General features: G+C 37.8%; 1 protein-coding gene across 5 annotated transcripts in view; it reads left to right on the forward strand.

Annotated features, from left to right (window-relative positions):
• Positions 1-10,014: 10,014 nt before the first annotated feature.
• The window catches only part of ptprz1a (protein tyrosine phosphatase receptor type Z1a), a 47,737-nt gene continuing 30,320 nt past the window's right edge, over positions 10,015-27,431 (forward strand). For 2 of the 5 annotated variants that reach the window (XM_057329067.1, XM_057329068.1), the window contains exons 1-2: positions 10,015-10,287; positions 24,782-24,850. In XM_057329067.1, coding sequence (XP_057185050.1) covers positions 10,224-10,287; positions 24,782-24,850 — 133 coding nt within the window. In that variant the 5' untranslated portion in view covers positions 10,015-10,223. The remainder of the gene's footprint in view (positions 10,288-24,781; positions 24,851-27,431) is intronic. The other 3 variants (XM_057329069.1, XM_057329070.1, XM_057329071.1) reach the window with 2 other exon arrangements.

The raw sequence follows: 27,431 nt of genomic DNA on the forward strand, positions 1-27,431 counted from the left end.
ATCTTGTAGATACCTAACAACAGACTTTGCAAGCTTGCGTTATTTCTCCTTACTGAAGTTTCTGAGTAATGTTTAAACACTGCTTCTCTTCAAGTGTATTGAAGTTTCCAGTCATTGTACTCTGGAAGGCCTTTGGTTGCATGTTATTAAGATAACTGATGTATCTGCATTGTGCCTGCTGTGCACTGATGATGAAAGCGGTTTCAGAGATGTGAGACATACTTGTGCAATGAGTTTGTTGAATGGCTGTCCTTTCCTTTTGGATAAGTTGACTAGATTTTCGGTTTGTAATTATGTAATACTACTTTTAAACTACCTTTTTATCTTGCAGTACCAAGGATTTGACCTAAAATTTATTTAAGAAATCTTTAAGAGGTAATTTATCATGGTCACCGCTATCTCCAGGTATAAAACTGACATTTTGTGGTTCACTATTTTGATAGAACAGATTTCCACAGGCACCCTTGTTGATCTGACATATCCCATATTGTTTGCTTGTTTGTTTATTCAAATAGTGTGAAGCTGAAGCACCTGATGACATTTCTCACAAATTCATTTCACAAGTATGTATCAATGCGGTGCTAGCAAATTATAGATAATTAAACTTTCAACGACACAAGATGCTGCTAGTATATAACACCACACTGTGAAAGGTGGCCAAGAGGCAGTGCCAAATTAGTCAGCAGTGAAATTTGAAATCCAGTCCTGTTACTGTTTGCTGTGCCTTTTTGATGTTTTATAAAGGCTGGGGAATAAACTAAAAATGTTAATACTGTATATCTAGCACAATTTGCAGAGTGAAATTTAAATAGATTTAACTTAAGAAATAACTCTCTCATAATAATTAATTATAATGAATGATATTACTAATATTGATCATTATACACTGTACTAATATTGTTTAGTAATATATTTTTGTTACATCATTATCTTCACCTTGATATCGCATTGTCTCATTTGACTATAATCCTTAATGATATATTTTATATATTTAAAGTCATAGCTTCTATTTATATTCTAATTATATTTTACATATCATTTAACATATTTTGTTAGCTTCTTATATATTCTATTTATAATTTTTTTCATCTATAATTAAGCATATATAGTTATAGCTTCTATTTATATTATATTTATAATTATATTTTATAGATAATTTAACTTATTTGGATATAGCTTCTATTTATAAATTCTAATGATAAATATTTTATATATATAATTAAACATATATAGTTATAGCTTCTATTTATTATCATTAATTAATACATTCTATTTATAATTATATTATATATATAATGTAACATATAAAGACCACTTCGGAAACGTAAGCATCGCTGATCTAACGCTGGTCCACAAAAACTTCCTGTATCGGTTATTTAACACTACACAAACATTCGAGCAAAATACAACCGACAGAACATTATAACCTAATCAAAATGTTTAACAACTAAGATTTAATTATATATGTAAGATTTAAATATATAATATATAAAATGAAACCGAAAGTACTTCTGGACCAGTGTTTTCCTGTGAAGTATAGTCTATAGTTGACTTCTATTTAAATATTCTATTTAGAATTATATTTTACATATAATTTAACTATTTTAATTGAAGATTTTTGTGCATTTAAGTGAATTTCTTTGAGAAAAGTTGATTCTATAGTCTTGTTTGGCCTGTAGCCACGTAGCATCACGGTCGCTCTGTTCTGGGTGGCTACGGTGTGCTGGGTTTGAATATTTCTGCCTGAGCTCACCAATTATATGAGTGGAGAAAGGACCACAGTGGTGGAGCTGACTGGGTGTGAATGGTGCTCAAAAGGGAAGAGAAACCTGCAGACAGAAAGAACACTGACTCAGTGTGGTGCATCAGTGAATGAGACCACAGTTTGGTTGCCATGGATCCAACTTGTGATGGACCTTATGCATGTCGCTAAAACAAGTTTTTTGTTTCCTTATAGACTTTTGTTCGAATTAAGTTAATCGCTATGACTAAAATATATTGATTTATGAATATGAATATTTTGTAACTGTGATTTTAATTGTGGTGTTGATTTATCTACTCTGAGAATGTATGAAACGCTGGCGAGTTGTATTTTGCAATATAGGAATTACTCCTCTAGAGGGCGCCGTTTGCGTTAGCAAGACTTTAAATGTAGTGCAAAAAGCTTAAAAAAAGTCAATTGTGATGTCTCATTTATTAATATATGTTTACTTATAACAATTTTGTTGACTATATTAAAATAAAGGATTTTTTAAGAGTGTTAAACAGGGCAGTTAAACAGTGTTAAATAGGCCTAATTGGCAAAATAATTGAAAGTGCACACAGTTAAAATGACATATTCCATTTAAAGTAACTTGCCTGGTTTTGCATTTATTTATTTATTTATAAATTAACTTATTAAACTTGTCTCTTATTTTCAGGGTTTAGCTACTGCCTTCAAAGATTTTGAAAACATTTTTATTTATTGCCATGGCACTCATGCCATTCTCAGAGCAACTGAACTCAAGTCACAAGTTGTAAGACATTGCTTGTTTTTAACCTGCTTGTTGACTTCAAGCCAAACGTTTCTAATCGCTTTATTTCTGAAAAATCCACGAATGCAGGTCCTCAATGACAAAAGTCACACAACGCTGCTTTAAATGACATGGGTAAATTCCACCGCATTCTTTCATGCACACTCTCAAGTGCTGTTTTGCTTTTTCAATGGACTCCACAACTTAAAACGCTTTTTCACAAGCTAAAGATCAGCTTTCCAATGCGTCCTTGGGGCCGCATGCATTTTATTGCTTTTATTTCTATACATAAAGAAACAGAGATCACTTCTCAATGGTGGAATAACAGGAAAAGGATGGAGTGCTTTAATTAGTGCGGAGGCTTTTGATTCGTTGAACAGAACGGCTGGTGCGAATGCACAGGGCAAGGAGATTAGGCAGTTCACTAGGTGACGTACGCCCAGGCCCTTTTTCGCCCGCTGGAAACCCAGCCATTGAGACTTCGGAGCCTCGGGTGTTAAGCTGCCAGGGTGCCAAATAGGCTGTTGTATGGGGTGACAATAGGGCTCCCTGGACCCAGACAGAGGATGTGATAAGAGAGCTAATGCATCCTCATGGACGAGGCTTCGGGTGCCAATGGAGAAGTGCTGGAGGCAAATTGTTGGCTGGTTAATATGAGCAGCACTCAAGCCCAGTGCATACTGGGTAATGATTTTATGGATAATAACTTGGAAAGAAAATGCATTTTTTGCATAGAATTTATATATTTCCTCAATATTTTATAGATATATGTATAATATAATATAGCAAGTGGACTATTGAGAAACTATGCAATTGTTTAAATATATGTTTTAGATATATTAGCGGCCCATTTTCTGATAGTTTAGCAATAGCCTCCCCCCATTTCCAGAACATTCCAGACCCCTGGAAACTTTTGTGATGTTTAATTGATTCATATACTTATTCTTGTTTGTTTCAGGTCATAGGTCTCACTTACCATAACATATCACCCATCTCTGAGCGCGGGTTAGTTAGCGCATATACCAGGCTTGTGAAGAGGAATGCCATTGAATTTGAACCTTTTTTTTACTCGCAGGACTCTTTTGTCCGCTAGCTGAAGAAATCCATTGTGCAGCTGGACACCCTGAGAAAGAGAGAACCCAGAGCCGTTGTCTGCAGATGCTTCTGCTTGGCCTTAGCCGGCTGAATGGGCTGAATAGCATCGGAAACAGCCATACCCAGACAAGACAATGCCACTGGGCAGCTTTGAAGATTAAGAAATTAGGGATGGGGAGGCCGGGGCATAATTGCAAATGCTGTTTCATTGTATCGGTTATGCATGTGTTTGTGTGCGAGCTGCACTCGGAAGCGTTTGTTCGGAACTATCTATATAAAGGCGAATAGTATTAGTAAACAGATTTAACTTTTAAATATAGATAGTACAGGTATAGATGGGTTGTTTTATAAAACGTGTCTTTTCCAGCATGATGAGGGTTTGCTTGTACCATTAAAAGTCCAGTGTATGAAATTTAGCGGCATCTAGTGGTGAGGTTGTAAATTGCAACCAACGGCTCACTCCACCCCTCCCTTTTGAAGCACTACAGTGGCTGACACAAGACACAAGATATCAACATGTTTTCGCTTCTTTGCGAAGTTTGTCCATTTAGGGCTACTGTAAAAACATCATGGCAAATTCCATGCAAGGGGACCCGCGCCGTATGTACCTGTAGATAGAAATAGCTGATTCTAATGTAATAAAAACACAGCGCTTCATTATGTAAGGTCTTTATACACCTCTGAAGACTTAGTTAGCCTGTCTATATTATATTGCATTTCCTAAAAATTACACACAGTACATTTAAACCATCTGTCAGGTCAATAGTGTGTTTATTGATGCTATTGAATTGAATTGAATAGTGCTGTACTAAAAATAATGTAATGATGATCAGAGTTGTTTACACCACAAAATCATGATAACAGGTTAAGAATGTACTACTGCCCCCTACTGACAAATGGTAACAAAACATAAGATGCTGTAATGTTCTTGAAAAGTTATGTAGTTGACCCAAATATGAAGATTTCCATCCTAGATGTATGTGACTTTGTTTAAACAATAGAAGGCAAACAAATTTGTTCACGCACATGACAACTAGTAAAGATTTTAGCAAAAAAAAGCTTTGCTCAACACAGTAAAAAAAACCTTTGCCACCTTTAAAATAGTAAATTTAAAATACAAATATAAAAAATTTATAATAAAATTTTAATTTTGGCCAATGGGGAGATAAAAAATGTTGAAATTGCTTTTTTATTATGTAATTTTTTTATAGTGTTTCACTTTCACTATTACTTTAATAATGGATGTGCTTTTTGGAGCTACACCATGTTGAGTCCCATTTATGATGATTTGTAAAAACTAGAAGAAAGGAAGTCATACATCTGGGATGTCATGAGTAAAAAAGTTAAATTGACTGTTTTGTCAAAGTTACTGTGTATGAAAGACATAAACGGCCCCAATTTTGTAGAATGACCCAGATGGTCGGGTGTTTAAAAACTCATGATGCTGTAAGTTGAAAAGCACTTTAACAAGGATTGTTGAAACGTTCCAAAGGTGAAACTCTTCTGATTGGCTGTTTAAGAGCTTGAACACTGTGTCTTTACCCCAATGTGAAATCAAAGGAACGCAATAACCAGCCTTTACCTCGCCACTCTCCTGTTGCTAGGAAACCCTGGAGGAGCGCTTGAGTTTCTTTTCTCTTTAAGGTCTACTCCACTCACCAGATTTTCCTTTAATTGAAGACAGCTTACATATGAGAGGAAAACAATTAGCGCTTTGAATACTTTGTTTGCTGTTTGCCAGGGTCATACTGCTCACCACCTCGCCTGTCTGGTGGCTCTGTTGTGATATAAGAAGTAAGTCAACATCTCATTTGGGCTGCTAAAGTGTATTTAAGCCTGGGGCTTGCTAATGCTTACGACACGTAAGGTCAGGAAGAGCTATGAATGTGTTCTCCTTGCTGAACAACACAACCGTTTTAGGGGTTGTCTTTTTTATTCTGGTTTTGATGGACACTTAATGTGTCCACTTAGTGTCATAAAAGAGCATTTCTTGGCTGTATAGGGCTCTTGAGTTGGCTATACAGGGGCGGACTGACCAGTAAGACTGACCAGTCTGTCAAAGTCCAGAACGGCTGTCCCACCAACGGCCTATGGCCGTGACCAGGGGCGGTCCGGCCATCTGGAGTATCGGAACTTTTCCCAGTGGGCCTCTAATTTATGGGGCCGGAATGGACGCTTGGGCCGGACAGACGGATGTTATTAACGCGAATGCACGCTACGCGAAGGTGGGACGGACACGTATACATGTAACGCAATGACACGTTACATACAACACCACCCTACATAACCCCCCCCCCCCGTCGACAGAAATGGTGGAGGGCAGATGCAATCAAACACCAGCACCCCCCCCTCCACGGTCGAAAGAAATGGTGCCAATGTGGGCTGAAAACTCCAGGGCCGTTTTCGCTTCCCAGTCCGCCCCTGTGGCTATAGGTTTTATATACACTGAAAAAACAACTAGTAGGGCTTACTTAATTTTGTTATTTTAATAATAGTTTTTTTAAGCTTAACTGTGTGCAAAAAAATAATAAACACAAAAAATGAATGAAAAGTAAATCCAATTTTTTTTTTCAGTGTAGTTTATTTTAATTTTAATTAACTAACACCGGTTCTACACTGGCCGCGACGTGACAATCCCATTAGATCAAGCCGTGTGTTGTGTCGCATCCCGCCGTTCTGTCCGGTAGGCATTGTGTTATATGTTCTTTATATAACTTTTTACATCAACTTATTAGTTCTGTCAACAGTGAAAATGTTAGTGTCCATGATGCAACAGTATATCGCTGGATTAAATAATGTGAACACCTGAGAAACAGGTAACAACAGTTAGACCACCATTTGCTTTTAATGTAGCTTCATGCCTGTAGATAGTTTATTAAAGAAAACAGAATGGCTTTCCCTATGACATTATATAACTTTTTTCTTTTACAGTTTTTAAGAATATAGGTACACAATGTAAAAAAATCATGAATTTTAAAAACAGCTTTAAAATTTTAAATCAAAGTGGCTTAATATTATTTATATTTATATTATTAAAATAACTGTATATTCAGACATTATAGATTAAAATCTAGTTGCATTTCATACAACTTAAAAAATCTAGTTTAACCATTCTCAACTATTTGATTTTGATTTGATTTAAATAATGGCAGCTTTTGAATTAAAGTTTTTGCAAATTTTTTACGGTGCAGAGATTTTAAATGTAGGCATAATTTATGTGTATTAGCAATTTAAGTTGTTGTCCTTGTAAAAATGAAGCTGCAAACACTGAGGAAATGAAGTATCCAAGAGACATGAAAGGAGCAACGTGAGAAAGAGAGATAAAAGCGAGGTGGTCATAGAGTTAAAGCCCCCACGTCCTGGCTCTTTTTTCCCCATATTGCGGAGTTCCGAAATTCGTGTGCTTTGTGCGCGAGCGTTTACTTGTTATCCGTCCCCCATCGAGAAGCCGGGACGTGAGTCGGGGATTGGCTTCTCCGCTGAAGTTCACATGAAAGGCCCTCACAGCTCTCTCTCTCCTCCTTATTCTCTCAGGACTCCAGGAACCTGATGTCATTTGGATGCACTTTGATTTAAAGCCTCTGTTGAGACTCTGAAGGAGCGTTTTGTTCTGGTGCTGGTATTTTGAGAGCTCCACGCTGCAGTGGACACAACTGCGACGGTAGAAAATGAGTTGGGGAAGTTTTTGTACACCGGCCCTGTTGCATTCTGGTCCCCACAATGACAGTTAATCTTCATAAAGTGTGAATGGTAACCATGGCTGTGGGCTTTAACAATGGCTCCCCGGGATTTCGAAGGCCGATGCTGCATCGAAATACTCGGGTACTGGATTAGCACCTGAGAAATTTCCAAATTATCGTGCGGGAGAAGCGATGGCGTTTTAGGGAAAACAGTGAGGAAAGCTTAAAGGATGCATCCAAAACATATCAGGCATTGTAGGCTTTGAGGAGTTCGGGACAGCCCCCTATACAGCATTTACTAATCAGCATCTTTCCCAGGATTCAAGTTCACTTTGGCTCTGGAAAAGATGGCAGTTGCTCTTCATATCAAACAAGTCGGCACATTAACATGCGTATTGACTCTACATGTTGACAATAAGGGGTGTCTTGAGAGTTCAGGGAGGCAGGTCAACTTGTCATTTCTGATGCTTTCAGTTCTGTCTATTGAATGTCAACTTTATTAGTTGTGTTGCTGAACTTCTGGCCCAAAATTGAGTGACAGTGTCAATTAGACAGATGGTGTAATGATGGTTCTGCAAAAGCAATACTCTCAAGTTTTTCTTTTTTTGTATTGCCTTGATCCCTGTTTTGAAGAGTTGTTAAATTACCAATTGATCATTCAGTAGTCCTACTGTAGGTCATAATGACAGCCAATCATTACAACCAGCTGTATTGATCTCATGCCTTGAGCTTCAAACAGTTCAGCACGGTTAACCTTCATAGATGCTTGGATGGATGTCACCATAGATAATGAGAGGAATGTGGAATCCTGTTTTCTTCGGGAAATTAAGGCATGTTTAGACTGATGCGTATGTGCCCCGCAGCCATTTTACTGGACGTTTAAATATGTAGAAAATATTTTCCCTTTTCAGTTGAAGTACACATCACAAACTGCAATACCTGTTCTGTAATCTATATTATACTGCTTCCATTTTAAATATGTATAAAGGAAAACAATTCTGTGCATTTAAATTTTTTTTAATCTAATTTTTGTTTTTTTTCTTTTGGGGAAAATGTCAGGTTTTAAACGAGTATCGAAGAGGAACACACTCACACACTTACACGAAACAATGGCTACTCCATGGACGTAAACAGAGTTTTAGCGGGCCCCCTTTAAACATGCAGTTTAACAAGGAACAGATCCTGCATAAATTAAAGATAATCCTTGGGAAATTATGTTAATGTATTCACATGGGTCGTGCATGTGTAACCTGGAGAGTGTATTACTTAAGAATAGTCTGGATTCGGTCTGGATTTGTTCGATCAGTTTCTGTTTAAACTGTTTATAATCTCATTGTGTCCAATACGAGTCAAGTTTCCTCAGCATCCTCAAAGGTAACATTATTCTGAGAGACTGCATTCCTGCCGATTTATGTTTAATGCATAACATTGTTGAAAAAGCATATCTAGCACCTTTAGTGTGACTAAACTGGTCCATTAAAAAAACATCTGGCATTATTACATTATATAAGCTAATAGCCAGGCATTATACAAAGTCAGTAGAAGAGATTTGGCAGGTCTATCATTTATGATACAAATGTTATTGTACAATTGAAATGAAGATTAATTTGTGTAATTGCAAACATTTTGAACATTCTGGGTGTTATACAGACTGTCAAGAGTTCAGCCTAGTTTCTGCTGATCGGTGTCCAGTCAACATGACTCACTTTATGTATTTAAATTCAACGTACAAAACGTACCCTGTTCATAAACATAAAACAAGAAACATGAGGATCCCTAAAAACTATCTATATACATCTCTTTAAACTGACACACAAAGACATTTTAGAAATATGTACCACCCAAACTTTTTAAAGGGACAGTTAAAAAATCATTTACTGACGCTTATGTGATGCCAAACCTGTATGACTTTCACTCGTGTAACACGAAAGGCACAATATTAGTGTCAATGTCGGTCACCATCCACTTTCATTGTATAAAAAGAGCATTGTCGACATTCTTAAAAAGTCTCTTCTGTTGTTTCACAGAATAATGAAAGGTTTTACAGTGTGGAGCATTATGAGAGGAGTTAATGATTTTTATATGAATTGACCCTTTAAGTTCCTTTGTGGAATTTTATGGCATGAACACCATCACTTGACGCAATATTCAGAACGTTAATTTCTGTTCCTAAAGTATGTGCATGTTGTTTTAATAACATCTAAATATTTACAGATGAACAAGAATGGGAGTGACTATGTGCTTTCCAGGGGGTGCATACATGAATAGAAAAGTGCAAATATGCCTATGACATCTTGTTTTTGCGGTCACTGGAGTATTTTACTTAACCACTTTTCATTCCCTGAAGTCAAGAGGTCAGTAGGCTACCCTCAGCAGATTTCTGCATGGCATATGAGGAACAAGCTTCATGCATAATAAACACAATTGTGTGAACTATAAAAAAATTCTGTTTTTTAAACAAGCATAAACAAACACTTTAAGGTTCATATTGTTGCCGCATTACAATGCTCAATACTGTAATACAATGCAAGAATATTCTTAACAAACTATTGTATACTGCATTAATGATACACTACAAAGTATTTATGCGTTTTTTATTAGTTTATCTGTTTGTGATCTATCTATTGTGATCTATACGAATGGCTTTTAATAATGCATCGTATGTTCAGGGTTTCAAAAGTGTTTCCAAACTTTTGTGTGGTGGTCTGTGGGCGGCGCACGCACTCCCAGCCAAACGCACCTTGCGCGAGACGACGCGCTTCATCCGGACGCGCTCACTTTCATGCGGCGGACACTGGAGTGGATTTGACCGCGGAAGGGGGCATCCCGTCACCCAACCAATGTGATACCCTCCGGATTTTCGGGAGAGGAGTTCCTCTATCGTCCTAGCCTTAATTCGCTTCCTTCGCCGATATTGCTCCACATTCAGCGAATAATGGAAGCGCTCGGGACTAGATGCGCACTTTTTATCGCTCAGATCGCTCTGTTCTGCAACACAGGTATGTCCATCGTCGTCAGATTTATCTGATCTGTGTTTTTTTAGATCGGTTCACCCTCGAGCTTATGTATGGTTTTAAAATATTGAATGCTGCACCGAGGCGCAAAGTTACGCGTCTTGGTTTGCGCACCCTAAACTTTAAACAAAACATTGCCAACTAAACTTTAATAATGGACTGTGAGTCGGCAATTTAAGATATTTTTAGTGTGTGTTGTTTTTGTATTGTTGAGAGTAACTGCACAATACTGAATGATCTGGAGGCATGAAGCATGCAGTGTACATAAAGGGTCTGACATGTGCCTTGTAAGAACCATAATCTGATCCAGTGATGTTTTATTTTCTTCCTTGTTTTTTAATTCTTGTCTAAACTTTCCCAGTCCTGTCTAGTAAATAGTTTACGTATTCACATACAGTATACATATATGAATTGGACTTTGGGTATGTGCCATCTCTTAGAATTTTGTCAGCTCTGTTTATGCTGGCAAAAACATTTTGGGGTTGAGGTCTGGACTAGCATGTATTTAGGTTATTTATTTATTTTTAAAATGAGAATTACCAGAAGGTAAATTCTTAAAATCAGTGAAGATTTTTTGTGGTGGGGTAGGAGGTTTGGGTTACATTCCAGAGTCTCAACTGCATGTCAGATTTTAGTGTCAATTCCTTATCTGTGTCAATTAATTTGTAAAGCAGTACTTTACTCTATATAAAAAGGTTCCGCTGTGAAAACATTTGCTCAGAATTATCTAAAATAACATTTTTTTTCTGAAAAATAAACATTTGCTCTTAACAGTGCAACTGGGTTCAAAGTTAACATATGCCACCATTGTTCAGATAGCCCACTTGGACAGTTCAGTCGAAAGTGACGAATGCTTACACAAATGCAGACTTCAATCCTAGACTCATTATTTTGCCAGTGTTTTGTTCCGTAGTGCCAAGGGGGCGACCGATATGCCTGGATTAATCTTTTGGGTGCCGTCTGACACAAAGCTCCTAAAAGCTGGCCAAAGCCATTTTCCTTAAGAGGTGGAAAAGCGCTTTTGTAAATCAGACAGAGAACCGGGATAGCAAGTTGGTACCTGCTAAAAAAAGGCTCAAAAGGAAGGGTTGAATCTTTGGGAGGCGAGCTAGTGAATGAAATCTTTCTCTCTTACCATCTGCGCTGTACTATAGCGAACAAGTTTTTTGTCTTCTACACTTTTTGGCACTGCTCTGTTTTTCCACTGAGAAAAGTCCCTGTGTTGTGTGTTGCGTCTTGGGTTGGTGACAGATGGTGGTTGCGGACTGTAAAGCTGTCAGTCTGGGGAGTGGTCGGGGTCCACGTGGCTCCGCCCCTGCCACATGCTGATTGTGTGTCCACCTGTGAGGGAAGTGTGAACGTGTGTGTTTCTACATGTCGCAATTAGTTGTTATTTGTTGTTGTTACTATTTCAGGCCTAAAGATGAGGTGTGTACATTTTTATATTTAGCAACATGCCTTTGATTTTATTTTGATCTGGTTTCAATCCAATTTCAAGTGTAAACGCTCAGAAATCTGCTTCGTTTATGACTTTCAGCAGAATCTATGTATCTGTCTCTATCTATTTTGTTCTCTCTTTGCTCTCCGGTGGGGTCACTCGGGCAGTTTGGCATCTAGACCCCCGTCTGAATCGGCTTGCGATAAAGGAGAGCAGATTAGTCGTATTAAGCTCAAGCGCATTTACTCAGGCATGCAGAGGGGATGCACTGAGCCTCCGAGTTCTCCTTCCCAGGACGGTTGTGAGACCACAGCTGAATGGAAAAAGGGTGGGTAGAGGGGGGCTCCGGTGCAGAGCCAAAAACGTTACGCGGTCCTGCTCATGGCCTTGGGCCAGTCTCTCAGTGAATTATGCTGTCAGCTGCACGATTTGTTTTGTGCCTGGCTGGCAAGAGGCGGCCGGTGCTCGTGGGCATGCAACGCAGCGAACTGCGCTGGGGTGGGGGTCTTATTGTATATGGCATGCGAGTGTGACATTGAGGAGGGCCCCCGTTTTGTCCCAGTGGTGCTGCTCACATGTCACAAAGGAAGGATGAGCGAGTTGGGAGACTTTTGTGTGTCTGTGTGGGAGAGATGAGGGAATCTGAACTGAGTGTAGGACCCTCATGTTTTTGCTATGGTACAGTATGCAGAGTGCCGCCTGGTGTATTCTCATTTGTGATGATGGAGAGGGTGCGGTGTAAATTGAACTACATTTCCACCTTTTCATTTGTTATATAATACATTAAATACATTTTGTTTATTTTGAAATGAAAATATGTAAAGTTTACTTCTGCATTCATGCAATGGCAGATAGTGGTTGCTCTTTCATAGCTCAGGAGAATTATTGTAGCTCTCAGTGTTTCATTTAAGTTTTGACTTAGTATCAGGTGTTCCTCCAAAATGGTGAAATAAAAATGGAAGCAAATGAGACAATAGTTTGGAATGTAGTATATGAATGTAGATTGTAAAATCAACTACTCTGGATTTGGTAAATTTGAGGAGAAATGTTCATATTTAGATCTTCAATAATGTTAACTTTTGATTACAGACATATCTGAGCTCAGTTTGTGACAATGAGATCTCTTCTGAAACTAATGGAGACAATTTTAAGATTTCTGGGTCTTCTTCTCAGGAGAAATATCTCTTGAATTTCACCCAAAAATGAAAATTCTGTCATCATTTATTCACCTTCATGTCATTTCAAACCGTATGACTTTCTTTCTTCCGCAGAACACAGAAGATATTTTGAAGAATGTTGGTAACCAAACAATGGCGATATACCCATTTACAGTACTTCTATTGTAAAGACACAAAACCAATGCAAATCAATGGCTACCACTGTTGTTCGATTACTAACATTCTTCAAAATATCTTCTTTTGTGTTCTGCAGAAGAAACAAAGTCATACAGGTTTGAAATGACAAAAGGTTGAGTAAATAATGGCAGAATTTTCATTTACGGGTGAACCATCCCTTTAAGTGAAAATTTTCATTTGGTCTCTTTTTAATTTCATTCATGTACAGTAGAAATGATTGAGATTTTAAAGAGAGTTTTCTGTCTCATGGGTATAACCATTTTCTAAAGGGATGGTTACGATGATCATTTTGTTCTGGATAACAAAGCATCATCAATATCCCATAACACCTTAGCAACCCTTAGCAACACCTTAGCAACACCCTGACAACATTACAAAACTCCCTAGTCTTGCTGCAAAAGCATCACTCGCTCAGCTTTAAAACATATTTTGTTCTTCCATTTGTTTTGTCCCCTCTCTTTACGTCTCAACTATCTCCATTGAACGGCACTCTTTACGTGTCACTTGGGAATCTTTGCATCTTTATCACGGTGCGTGCGGATTGACAGGCTCCTCCGGGGCCCCTGTGGCTCTGTGCCTAGCGGGTCAGCATCTCTGACTCGCCACTTAATTAATGACAGCAGGCTAGGTTTTGCTGTCATTTCTCTGAAAGGGCCGCTCCCGTCTGCCATTGGTGAGAACAAGAGCAGGTCTGTTGAGTGCAAGCTTAAGGTGCTTTGAGATCCTTTCCTGTTCTTTTCCAGGCTTGAGGTGTGTGGTCTGGATCTCTGGTCTCGTTCAATGGTCCTTGGAGAGGACGCTGACTACCAATCGAAGGAAAGGACACTACGACACAGTGGATGTCTGGTGTCTTAGACTGTGGGGTCATGATAGACGCCATCGAGAAGAGAATCAAAGCAGTGTGTGTTTGTTATTTAAATGGCTTAAGTAGTTTCAGTTTCATTTGTGTGGAGTCAAAGTGCACACTTTGAGCAGTGCACACAGTAGTCAATAATGTATAGAATGAGGTGTACTGTATTGAAGTACAAGGTTCAAGGGTGTGGGTTACACTATACTTTACGTGGTATCTCCTTTCAAGAACACCAGTGCTCTGAAACAGGGTTGTAATTAACAGCTGGCTTTGTCGCATTTTTGGTTTAACAAAAGCACAGTTTCTCATGTTGAAACTACTTGGGATGAAAAGGTTGGACTTTTAATTCTAGTCTGTAGAAAACTTGTTTTTACGGTAAACAACTGGCAGCGGGGTTGGCAGAAAACTAAAATTACAGTAAACGTGTAGACAACTTTGCTGTTTAAAACTTAAAAATATGTTAGCAAAATGTTATGCATTATAGAAATTTGCTGTATATTTCACAGTTCTTAATTGTTAATTTCTTTAACATACAGCTGCGCAAAAAATTAAGAGACTTATAGACTTAAGAGAAATTACATTTTTATTTAATCAGCATTTCTAGATGTATTGTGGCCATTCCAGTCCAGTGTCAACAAAATTAAACAAAGTCAAACCTCAGGAGTAACAAAGTCATTCAACAGCAATGTGAAAGACTGACAGCATGACAAGACACATGAAAACTGAATCATGAAAAATATCATCTGTTTTCACCATACATTTTACTGACTTGTATTTTTAGCTTCCAAAAAAACAAATAATACTAAATAATTTTAACAATACTGTAAAAATGTATAATCTGGTTAAATATAAAGATTTTTTATGTATAATATATGGTAATGGTCACAACTTTTACCTTCAAAAACCAATTGTAATATTTTGTTCAATAAAATGAATTGATATAATAAAACATTTTTACAGGTAACCACTTTGTTTTTACTGTTGCATTTAACAATTATTAAAATTGCAACTTTTTTACAGTGTAATCTGATCACAACACTTTCATGTGAGACAAAAATATCTTATACGTCCTGGGCTATTCAACCTGTTTTCAGCTAGTTGCAAATTATTCCCAGAAAGCAAGGTTCACATTCACAAATGTTTGGCTGTTTCTGTAGATCTTATTGCTGTTGCTGATCAAATGCACACATTGGCTTTTACATTCTGCAATAGAAAGCTTCAGAACTGTTTTCATACTGTCTGGATCACATAAACAATGAAGTCTCGTAAGCAGATGACACAGTTGCACATCTGGATAAAAGGGAACCAGCTGGTGGATGATCTGTTAGTTATTTACTGATCTGCCCCAGATGGCAGATCGCTGTCTCTGATAAACTGAGTATGGTAGAGACCAGGGCATGAGAGCTTATCTCACAATAAAGGCTCTTTTAAGTTACAGTGTTGATTTGCTTTCTTTCATGAAATCATATGATGCAAACTGAAAGAAAGGATGTTTAAAGAACAGTGCACCCAAAAATTAAAATACATTTATTTTCATTGAACCACAACAGGAAAGATGAAAAAGATTCAATATTGTCCATACAATGAAAACAAATTGTGACCATATGCTGTCAATCTTTCGCTTTAAAACATTATACATGTCACATTCGGTTTTAAATGGATAGTTCAAAAATAGCAAACTTTTCATCATTTATTCATGTTGTTCAAAACCTGCATATGACTTTCTTCTGTGGAACACAAAAGAAGATATTTTGAGAAATTTCTCAGTGGTTTTGTGTCTATACAATGGAAGTCAATGGCGGGCCAATGTTGTTTGATTACCAACGTTCTTCAAAATATCTTCTTTTGTGTTCTGCAGAAGAAAGAAAGTCATACAAGTTTGGAATGATATGAGGATGAATAAATGATTAAATAACTTGTGTCACTTTAAAACATGTAAAAATCAATGCTTTTGGTTATTAAACAGTTACTTAATTTTTATGTTTGGGTAAACTGTTCCTTTAAGAGGCCACAGCTCTTTTTGAAGGTGTGGCCAAAATTCATATACAGTACTCTACCCCTCAATATAAAACACTCTTCAGTTAGGTTTGATAACATGCTTGTCGAATTTGAATGAATTTCTCTTTTTTTTTCAGGGTTAGACAATGAGACAGTGGCGCTCATGGTTCTCTGGATACTCTGTCTTTTCCCATCTGGGAATTCATGTCCTTTTCAATTAGGGTAGCGCTTCAAATAGCCGCTTACATGAGTCCTTGAGGCCATCAAAAAAATAATGGAAGTCTCCTAATTGGCTGATTGTACTTAATCCGGGTCACCGTCCTGCACATATGTCCCGGGGAAAACTGCGACTTGATGCAGGTGACAGAACAATTAGAAATTTCTTCCCTCTTCTGTGATTTCATTCAGCCTCTCTTTTTTTAGTAATGCTTGAGCATATCTACCAGGATGAGTGTGTGATCTCTTTGAATGTCTTTGAATGTAAGAAGAGCAGAGTGGAGGACAGGGCCTCTTACATTTCTTGGAATTCCCTTTGCTTCATTTTGGCAGCCAATTAGCTGCAATTTATATTAAAGGTAATTGCTTTGTCACTGACCGTACTAGACTAGCACTTAGGCGGCACAGGGATTTCAAATAGTATTTGAAACTCTTCGTTTTATATTCTGAAATGTTTTGTGGGTTAATTGTTCCACTATTTCTGTTTTTGGCTGGTTGGCCTTAGATTGAGTTTATTTTTAGCAAGACTGGATCAACCCAATCATGAGATGCCTTATGTTCAAAATAAATCCTCTGTGCATGTGAAGATCTGGTTTAAGTGAATAGTCTCAGATGTGGAAAGCTTTTTCTTTATTGAGAGAATGACTGTGTAAATAAATATGTTTCATGTGTCTCAGGATGTTTTGTTTTAGATGAAAACCTTAGGTCTACCACATCTTCATCTTAAAGATCACCCCTACATACTCTTAAGATGAAAGTATGACTGTCATCCATCAAAGATATTAAAAACTTTGACAATACAGGGTTCACAAACCAGTTGCATCACATTTGCAAACAGCAGGGGCATAGAAATGATGTGAAAAGTTATTAAAGAGTACATAACTAGGGATTTTTAAGGTCCTACTTTGGTTTATGGAGTGTCCAACAAGTTTATGTACATAGAAGGTGTAAAAAAAGTATTATTTTGTAATAATAGGCAGTTATTCTTACATGACTTCTTGACTGACTTTCAAATGATGCGTTCCGCGATTCATCTGTCTAATTCCCTCCTTTCCGCTAGCCTAGTCTGATGTGATTGGTCAGATGGTCTAGTCTGCTGTGATTGGTCTTTCCCGCGAATGAGGCTCACGAGCTACAGTGTTTGGGGGAGAAGAGTGAAGTTTTCGCGGGCAGTCCTAGCAAAACGAAGGCGGGGACTATATAGACCCCTTTCTCGCGATGTCACGCTTACGTCACGGCTCTAGCTGGAGGCAAAACAAAGGGACAACTGGAGGCGGCCAATACAAACCAGCACAGATTCGGCTACATAAGGAGTTTAAAATATCATCTTGTTGTGTTGTTTAGTGCCACAATCGACAGAATACAGTCTTCAATTTGATATTTTAACACATACCTGCTGCCATTGCCAAACAAAAACACGGACGGCAGCTGTAGTTAAACACAATATAACTAGCGGACTGACCCGAAACGATCATCAAAAATGCTCGCGTTTCACTTCATAACATTTAAGATTAATTGTAATTACTGTCTTTTGTTGGTGTGGATTATGATTTGGGTATGTGTCTAAAAATATCTCGCGTATGCCCAAATCAGAAACTGGGGAACAATGTTATTTTTCACGTAAGTTAGCGTTAGCTTTTGAACTAGGTAGGGTATAGGGTATGCTCGCTAACTTTGTTAGTTATACAACTAGCAACTGTCGGCCAGAAACTAAACATAAAGGAAACTGTTTTTCATCTCTTTTTCTTTAGTTGTCACAAGTGCATTCATATAAAGGGAGAGGAAACAGTGAGAATGCTCATGTTTTGTATCAGGTTCGTGTTCAAGTAAATGCATTTGCCACTGTTAGTACACGCAGGCATCTTTAGATTTATACGCTCTCGGGTTATCTTTACTATACACGCTTGGTTTCTCTGTCTGGTAGGTGTAATAGGTGTAGATGTCAGGCCACATAACTGGAGGTAATCCTTTCAGTTCCATTGAGTGAGCGGGTACAGGTCGACAGGTTCATGGCATTAAACTTAACTTTTTCAAAAACAATCGAGGTCCTAGACAGTGAGTGACCTTAAATGTTAAAACTTAATCAGATTTTTTCTAGTCATTGTCAAAAAGCAAGCAAACAAAACGTGCTGCCTAGCATTAGAAATGCTGTCGGCCCTTTCTGCCTCCAGCTAAGCTCCGCCCACAAAAACGTGTCACAATGTTTACTAACAGTAAAGGCGTCTATGTAGTGATGTAAATCCGCGGCGGTTTGCGAATCGGACTAGGGACGACTCGTTTGCGTGATTCAGAGTCGACTCCCTTTTTTCCAAGCCAATAACTTTGTTGTTCATTCACCTTCGGATTTACAACTTGGCAGACTGCTTACTTTCAAACACGGCAACATTACACATTGCATGAAATGTAATTTTCATGATCTCTTGTTATGAACTCTTTAACATTATAAACCTTATCACCTTGACTTGTGAATTTTAATGAGGTTATGTAACATTCACGCAGTGTCTTCTAATCCTATTCGTAGTCGTATCTCTCACCTGTAACAGTTTTCAAGATATGCTTCAGTAACTTGATATGTGCAGTAAATAAATAAATGTGTTTAAAATATGTGAAAATTGATAAATAAAACAAAAAGCAACAAAACGGTAAACATCTGATATAGGTTTGAATTATATTAATCCCATCCATTGTTTCTTAACATCTCTCCATTAGTACAGTTTAAAAAGTAGCCAAATAAGCTTTAAATGTCCAGTGTATGAAATTTAGCGGCATCTAGTGGTGAGGTTGCGAATTACAACCAAGGAATTACTCCCTTTCGAAGCAGTACGGTGGCTGACACAGGACTAAGATGTCGTCACTTTTTCGCTTCTTTGCTGAAGGAGATAATGTATTTAAGAAACGCTTTCTGTACTGTACTGTAGAAACAACATGGCGAACTATACACACATTCGAACCAACTACCCAAGTATTTTTAAATAAATCTGCCTTCAAAAATCACATCATAAACATTTCCCTTGGTTGATGGTAGTGCCATAGCTTAGTCTTTTGGGGAACAGCATCCTGGTTTGTTTTTGTTCCATTTTCTTTCTTTGCTCACTTTTTGCTATAGTTTTGGTCTGTAAGTCTTTTTATGACTGTGTAAAATTCTGAGTAAGTGCTCCAAATAAAACTGTCTTCTTCAAAGCACTCTCACATTATAAACATTGGGTTTAGAAGGGCTCTTTATTTTTATAACACTGCCAATCCAAGTCTAAACTGTTTACAACTGTTTTGCCTATAGCACACAGTGTAGCACACTGGTTATCAAAACCAGCTAATTGTGAACAACAACACTGCATTCAGTGTCACAAAACATGTTACACGACTATGGTGTTAAGTTCACTCAAAGAAAAGAAACATTAGTAAACCGAGTCGTAGTGAAAGAAACGGGGCTGAAACTGTGTCCATGGCGATGGGTGCGAGATGGGAGGGGTCATGTTTATTTCCCCAGAGTAGTAACTAAACATTTCCTGCATGCTGATTGGTTAAAACGACTCTTTGACTAAGATGGCCTGTGTAAACGGGACTGGGATTGTTTTATTATAGAAATAGAAAAGAAACCTCAGAATTACTTCTTTCTTCCATGAAGCACAACTGGATTTTTTTAAGAATGGCACTGGAGCTTTCAAGCTAAATTAGCATCACAATATCATAATATCGTACGTATCGTAAAAAGTAAATAAAGTGAGGAAAATATTTATATCTACACCTAGGGTTGCACACACACAGGCAACTCGCTCTCGAGCGCTCACCGTTCCAATATGGCGGACGATACAGAAACAGATGCTAAGGAGGGATCTGTGTATGGTCTCGCATATCAACACTTTAGCATAATGTTGCAAGTATGAGAGTCTTTTGTGATGATTGATCAATAATGCTCGGCCTTTTGTGTCATCTGTCATAGTCACTCTGTGATCTCACTCTTGCGTATACTGCTGGGTGTCTGTACACCTTTAATTTCACTAATGACAGCTGAGGTCTCCTGTGGCACATGTCTTCAAGGATGGCTTGTGTTCTCTGGTTTCTAATGTATTAGAGAGGTGAGAAGAAAGGGTCACCTTTTTTACATGACCTTTTTCTCTGTCATCCTCTTTCATTTCAAATTGGAGCCTCATTGGCAAAATACTTCCAAAGACTAGCTTTTAGAAGAATGACCATGCCGCTTATAAGCCCCCACTTTATTAACGACACAGTGTTCATCTCATTCCACAGTAGACAGAAACCATACTCCTCTTTGATGTCATTCATTCACTGTCTGTTACACCATGTACCAGGAAATCAAGCACTCCGTAAAGCTCTTGGCACAAACGGGAGCTGCTGATTGGGTGAAAGGGAATATGGGTTCTCAGACAAAAGCAATCAGCCGGGCAGCAGGGCGTTACAATGCTCAGACCTGCAGTCGGGCCGCAGCTCTCACGGCTGAAGCACTGATCTCATTGTTGTGTTTGTATTGGCGCTGTGAATGGGGCAGATCATGAGAAAGGACACGGTTGCAGTTCATCTGGGCGGGAGCGAGGGAATGGCTGCTTCTCTGTTGACTTCAGTGCTGTTTCATTATTTACGTTCTTTTGTTATTCTCACCTGGGTGGCTTATGTTTCAGAATGTCCCCTTATAAGTTAGTATTGGGCCGCATGTAAACATTTTGTTTTGTAGTTGTTGTGATCATGTGAAAGTAGTTTGTGGTCATCTTTAGTTAAAGAGACAGTTCACACAAAAAAGATTTCTGAATTTTTTGTAAGCATGTTCTCACCTTCATGTTTTATTTATTTTTTGAACGAAATACTAAAAGAGACGTTAGGCAGCTTCAGTCTCCACACTGCCCAATAAAATGCCCATCGTTGGGTCAAAAGGGACGAATAAATAAACCTATGCTGGGTTGTTTTAACCCATTGTTGGGTCGAATATATACCATTTGCTGGGTTATATTAACCTAAAGGCTAGTTTTGTGCCTTTTTGATGCTGGGTTGAAATAATTTTGAATAACATTTTTTGATAAAACAACTCTTTAATAATTTGCTTAGCACTTATTTTTTTTAATGCATATTGTATTCCATGCATCCATTCAAGTTTCTTAAAGGCGGGGTGTCCGATTTCTCTTAGCCGTTGTTGATGTTCAAATCACCAAAACAGACACACCCCTACCCCCATCTTTCGCTTTCGACTAATGTCCGTCCTTTGCACTATACACCTTACTGCTGATTGGCTACAAGGTTGTTTTGGTACTCAGCCCGACTTTGTCTAAACAAGCGTAATTCGGAAATCGGACACCCCGCCTTTTAGTGAGTTGAATTTTTTTTCAGAAAAAGTCAAACAAATTGAATGTTTTTTTGCGTTATCTTGATAATTGGTGGTGACTTTCAAAAGCAAGCAAAATTTCCTGTATTTCTTTTTTTACTCCACATTCATAATATACTCACTGTAAGTAAAGTTCAAGTGTATTTTTAAGTATAGTTTACGTAGTAAGTATTCTACCATGGTCTAAACTGGCCCACCTTTTAGTTTAATTTTACGTATACTTAAAGTGTAACAGTAGTAATCTTTATGTACACAACTAGTTTATAACTGTTTTTTTTATTTGTATACTGCAAGTAAACAAATGCACTGATAGTTTAGTTCAACACTAATAGCTAATTTTTAGCTGATCAATGTACACTTTGAAGTATACTTTTACTACACTACAAGTGAAAAAAAAAATGTGAAAAGTGTATTTATTAGGCTACTCAAGTAAACAAGTTTACTTGGAATACTTTTGGTTACAGTGTACTTAAAAGTGGAATTGAGTACACGTATAGGCCACATATGCGGTTCTACTATGTTTCTGTCAGTATAAGTCCAGTAAAGTTAAGTATATTTCTGAGAAGTACATAAAAAGCATACTAAAAGTATAATTTCTCATTTAAAAGTGTACTGAAAGTATAATTTCTTGTTTGTAGTTTTTATTAAGAAGTATACAAATAGCATTGAATAAACTTCTTTATAGTTGTTCCAGTAAACATTGGGTTTTGGCAGAAACTATTGTCACTATTGTAATTATTTAGTGGTTTCTAAGGGTACAACATTTTTTTTTAACTTTTGCCAGACTGTGCTATAAATTGACTCAGGAAAGCGAAACCCCGGGTGTTAAAGCTATAATTAGCATGTTTTACTAGACATTTTGATACAGTGTGAAAGTGTGTAGATATTTGTATGGCCTTACAGGTGCACATGTGGTCTTGAAAAGTGCGTGTAGAAAGACAGACAAAGCTGGCAGAAAGATGAGCCAACACCATAGTTCTGCTGCTGGTGAATAAGCAGCCCGTTTCAGTTAGCACGCCAGTGTAAGGTATCCTAGCTAAAGGTGTAAAGGTGTTTCATGTCAAAGCCATTGTTGCTTACATTGTGCACTTGTACCCAAGGGACAGGGCCCTCTTTAGGGTGGTTTCTTTTATCTTTTGAAAGCATTAACGTGGTCTTGTTTGGCAGTGGGCCGTTGGCTCAAAAGGCAGAGTTGGGTTAAAAGGAATGGTGGCATTATATGGTTTCTCTTAGTTGAACTTGTTGACAGCTTAATAGAGTTTCTTAGCAGCCTTATAAGTGAACAGTGAGCGTTGAATGCCATCTGAGGTTCTTTGATAAATTTACCCAACTTTCTTCCATTGCAGTTGAGCAAAGCAGAAAGGTTTGCCGATCAGTTCCCAGATCTGTTCTATTTTTGTTTGTGGAGTTGCAGTTGAAGTGGAGAGATTGGAATGACACAGAGTTGTGGACGTTATGGATCAGAGGTCCGACCCATATGGAAATGCAAGCTAATCGTTTGGTAATTAAAGCATTGCCCGAAAGGCTTTTAGTTTGTTTTCCTCTTATTGTGCAGGTCAATGACTGGAAATTATGAAGTATGTGGTTTTGAAGAGTTTTAAGGAATAGTTCATGCAAAAATAAACATTCTGTCATGATCTACTCATTCTTACGTTACTCCCCAAAAATGTTTTAATCTTGTGTGAAATGATATTGAATGGGGTTGTCACGCTAAAAAAATAACAAGCATCATTCTGAAGCTATACTTTAAACAATTGAATAGGTCTGGAAAGGTCTGAGGTTGAGTAAATGATGACCATGATGTTTTTGTTTGTTTTTGAGGTGAACTGTTCCTTTGAAAATGAATGTTTTTTGATGTAGAGGACAAAGTTTGATTTTGGGAATGGGATTTTCTGACTAAATGTGTCCCACAGAATGTCGACAAGGATTGATTTGATGTATTGTCTCCTAACATGATTATAAGTTCAGATTTTAAAAGATCATCAAATATTTTTTTCCAAAGCTTGCTGAGCAGTAGGGGATCTGACTTTTTAAAAGCGATGAGGAAGAACTCTACAGATTCATTTTTGCAGAATGACCTTAAAGTCTTAAGGGTGATGACCTTCTTAACACGAATAAGATCGTACTCAAGACGACTCAATAAACCACCAAACAATGGGAATAATAGAGGTCAAGAGGTGAACTTCTTAAACTCTTTCCTAAAGCCACAAGATGTGTGATTTCCATATTGTTCTTCAAATCTGACTCATAATAGCTGTCGTAATATAATGTTGTCATTTGATTTTGGCATTGCTACTTACCTAACAGGATTCTGACAGTAGGATTACAACAAGAAAGCACGTCTCTTTAAGTGTTGTTTTAAGTGATAGAACTCTTGACCTTTTCACGCGAGGTGAGAGAAAGTCTTGACCTGTAAAGGAATTTCATTATTCATTTTTTAAATCACAAATTTTGTTTTAAATGCTAATCTTTTCTAACGTCAATCAATTTTTGCATACTACATTTTGAGTACACATGCAGCCTGCAGAGTAGTAAGGTTAAACTTTAATTGTTAACATGTCGTAATATTTGTTTTTAATGCTGTTTTATCGTTTCTGTTGGAATTTGTGATGTTCACGGGCCAAGAGAAACGTAAACCTACTGCCAAGTTTTATATCATTCGTACATTTTAGTATGGTTTGCTTTCGCACCAGTGATGTTAGGTTTAGGGGCGGGGTTAGGGCAGGGGCTCCAGTATTGCTTTTTTCCTAGTAATCATATGATTCACAACGTATGAAATCATACGAATTAGCCACCTCATAAAATAGCACCTGTGAGATCAGGTTGTCTGAAAACATACTCTTAGAATTTTGGTCTGTTTGTAGTTTTACAGTTGAGTACATCTTTGGTCATTATCATAGATATAAATAACTAGATGCTGCATTAGCATCTGTTTCTATGGGCCGGTCGTCCGCCACGTTGGACACTCAAGATCAAGCTGACTGTGTATGATTATGAAAACATATTTATTGTTGTTGAAACTCAAACATTATATCTGCTACACTAACACGGGACAACAACGAAAGGTTATCCAATTATTTAAAATGTTTTAAATCCCTGTGGTTTTCACAGCCATGGCTGCGAAAACCCATTTGATTCTAGTCAACTGTGAGTGACGTCAGTGGACCGTTCCAAGATGGCGGATATGTCTACGTGCCTGGAGCGCTTGAATGCGGCATCTAGTTATATATATCTATGGTCATTATGATGGAATAATAAACTGACAAACTTTGTCTGTTATTCTTCATCAGATCTATCAGAAGCGTATGGATTCAGATCACAGAAGAAACTCTCAGAGAACATAGACTGGTCCTATGCGGGTGAGTATTCCAACAATATTTCTGTTGTGTACTTCCCTGGCTTTATTTCAAACAAGGTTTGCATCTGCACAGTGATTATCAGGAATCAGAGTTATCTTTGCAATGATGACATCTCTGCCTCATTCCAGCTCAGGTTTAGAGATCATCTTGTCTAAGCATGCTGGGAGTTGCCACAGATTAAACTCATCCTCATCCTTTAATATGGGCTGTCAGGGTTAACATGGCCTAAATAATGGTCCCTGTCTGTTCTCGCCCCATGCATGTCAAAAATGTAAGGGTGTGCTGGGATTGTTTTGTGCCCCTTTATGTGGCTTTGTTGTGTAGAAAAGTTTTTCTTTGCAAAGTCTACTGCTGATTTTTTTGTAGCTGTTGTAAAAGGGCATGGGTTTTATACTGTTTTCCTCTGACATTCACTTTAATCCCTCTATGATTGGAAATTCCGTTTGATTAGAAATGTAGAAGCTATTAAGCATTTTCATTAGCATCCATTAGTACTTAAAATGCAACTAAATTATTTTTTCTTTCATGGATGGCTTGATTCTGTATGAATGTTTTCACTCAGATGGCACATTTGCATCTAAATATGATTCCTATGAATGTGAATAATAACTATTTGAGGAAGTTCCTGGTAATGAGATTGTAATATGTGAAACTAGAAAAATATGATCTTATTCAAATGTGATGACTTTTACTACAATAGAAAGTACATTTACATTTACATTCAGTCATTTAGCAGACGCTTTTATCCAAAGCGACTTACAGAGAGTTCAGGGAGCAATAAGCGATATGTCAGTATTCTATAATATTTTAAAAAGCAAAGTTTACTGTAGGTCTTCGGTAGGTTGCATTTCATAACCGTCTGATGTGAAGATTGCAAATTGTTAAATGATGTCTTCATAGCAAATGAGATACAGAAGAGCAAAGAAAAAGCTGTTTTTCACTAAACAACCCCTTTAAGTTCAAAAGAGATTGAGGTTTTGCCAGCACCCTAAAGACACAATGACTATGTTGTTTGTTTGAATTAACATCCCTGTTTAGTAAACATAAAACACCATGAGTGACACATCTGTTGCACTCATTCTTTCATCTCCAGCTCACATCCATCTCTAGAACAATGAAGAACTCCCCCGTCTCTCTGTGTTCATAAAATTCGGCCAGATTTCAAAGTTCAGACTTTCGTTATTTTGCTTCTCATCTCTTGTATCTTTGGCACACTGCACAAATTCATTTATCGTTTCAAAGCAAAGTGGTTTAGTCCGGGAATGATGTTCTATTAAGTTATGACAGAGATAAAACAATAGTCTCTCTTTTGTTGTCTAATGAGAATTGTAATTTGTCACACACGCATTCTATGCCCCCATGTCTTCAGCCCGCCACAACAAATGGGTGTTCTGGGTGTCACTGGAGGTTGGCACAACAAAGGGGGCACTATAGCGTCTGGGCTGCAGGCGGGTGGTCGTGCAGATGGGACATTGTTCATCAGTAATACCCAGAATGCCATGCCCCCTCCCCTTCATTGACCCCTTTTCTCACATCGCTCGTAATGTTATGTCTAAATGTTACTGAAACGGGAAAATCGGACTCTGTGAGCTAATTCTGATATAAACGCTTCGAGAGGGGCTACTTTTATCCAAAGAAGAGTTAGCCTGGGTCATTCCAATGTTAACGCCTGGTATAGCGTACTTCACAATTTAGAGTCCAACACGATTTCTCTTCTCACAAATTTTCTGTAAATGGTGCTTGCTTTCATGCAAATCGACTCCACTTCCAGAGGAAGTTCCAGATTTTTAGTCTATACACAATGCTGACATTGGTCTACATTTTGTATGCGATGGGTGGAGCTGTTCTCTAGAGAGCATATGGTGTTTTTGTTACCTTTAATTGTTTCTGTAAAAGAGAGCAGGGATCTGAAAGTAGAGTGAAAGAGAGTGATTCCACTGATCTTTCTGCTGTTAAACACTGTAGCCCTTTTGGCAACTACAAGAAAATACCATTAGCATTCTAGATCACCACAGACTCTTTCACAAACACCACTACAGTGATTTTGACAGCAGTCCCCCAGTATTCTTTACAATTATAAAGGTCTTATCATTTAGACAAAGCTTTCTTTCGTGCCATTTTCTGTCAAGCAAATGTGCCGCATTCCTCTTGACAGCTGGAAAGCGCTTCTGAAATATGTAATGATCTGAATTTGCGAGTACTGATTAGACTGTATGTTTGTTGCATCCATTCTGTTGTTAAATGTTTACATAATTATATATCGTGCTGGGGGTTTCTATGGGGTTGCTAAGTGGTTGCTTAATCAAACAAGCCCACCCTTATGGTGTTCTGGTGATGTTCTTGTCTACCCCTCAACAAGCCACACAATTAGATTTCCCTCAATTTTATGACCAATTAAAAACAACATATTTATTTACATGATGTTTGGATTTGTTCTCATACAAAGAAGCAGTGCTTTTGAATTGGCCTCAATTTTTTATCATTACGTCGTTTTATCCTTTCCGAAAAAAAAAATCCTCTTGAAGAAGATTGTTTACGTGTATGTTCCACAGAGAGAAATAACGGAAATACACGGGTAAAC

The sequence above is a fragment of the Triplophysa rosa genome, linkage group LG3 (genome assembly GCF_024868665.1).
Source record: "Triplophysa rosa linkage group LG3, Trosa_1v2, whole genome shotgun sequence".
Lineage (NCBI taxonomy): Eukaryota > Metazoa > Chordata > Actinopteri > Cypriniformes > Nemacheilidae > Triplophysa > Triplophysa rosa.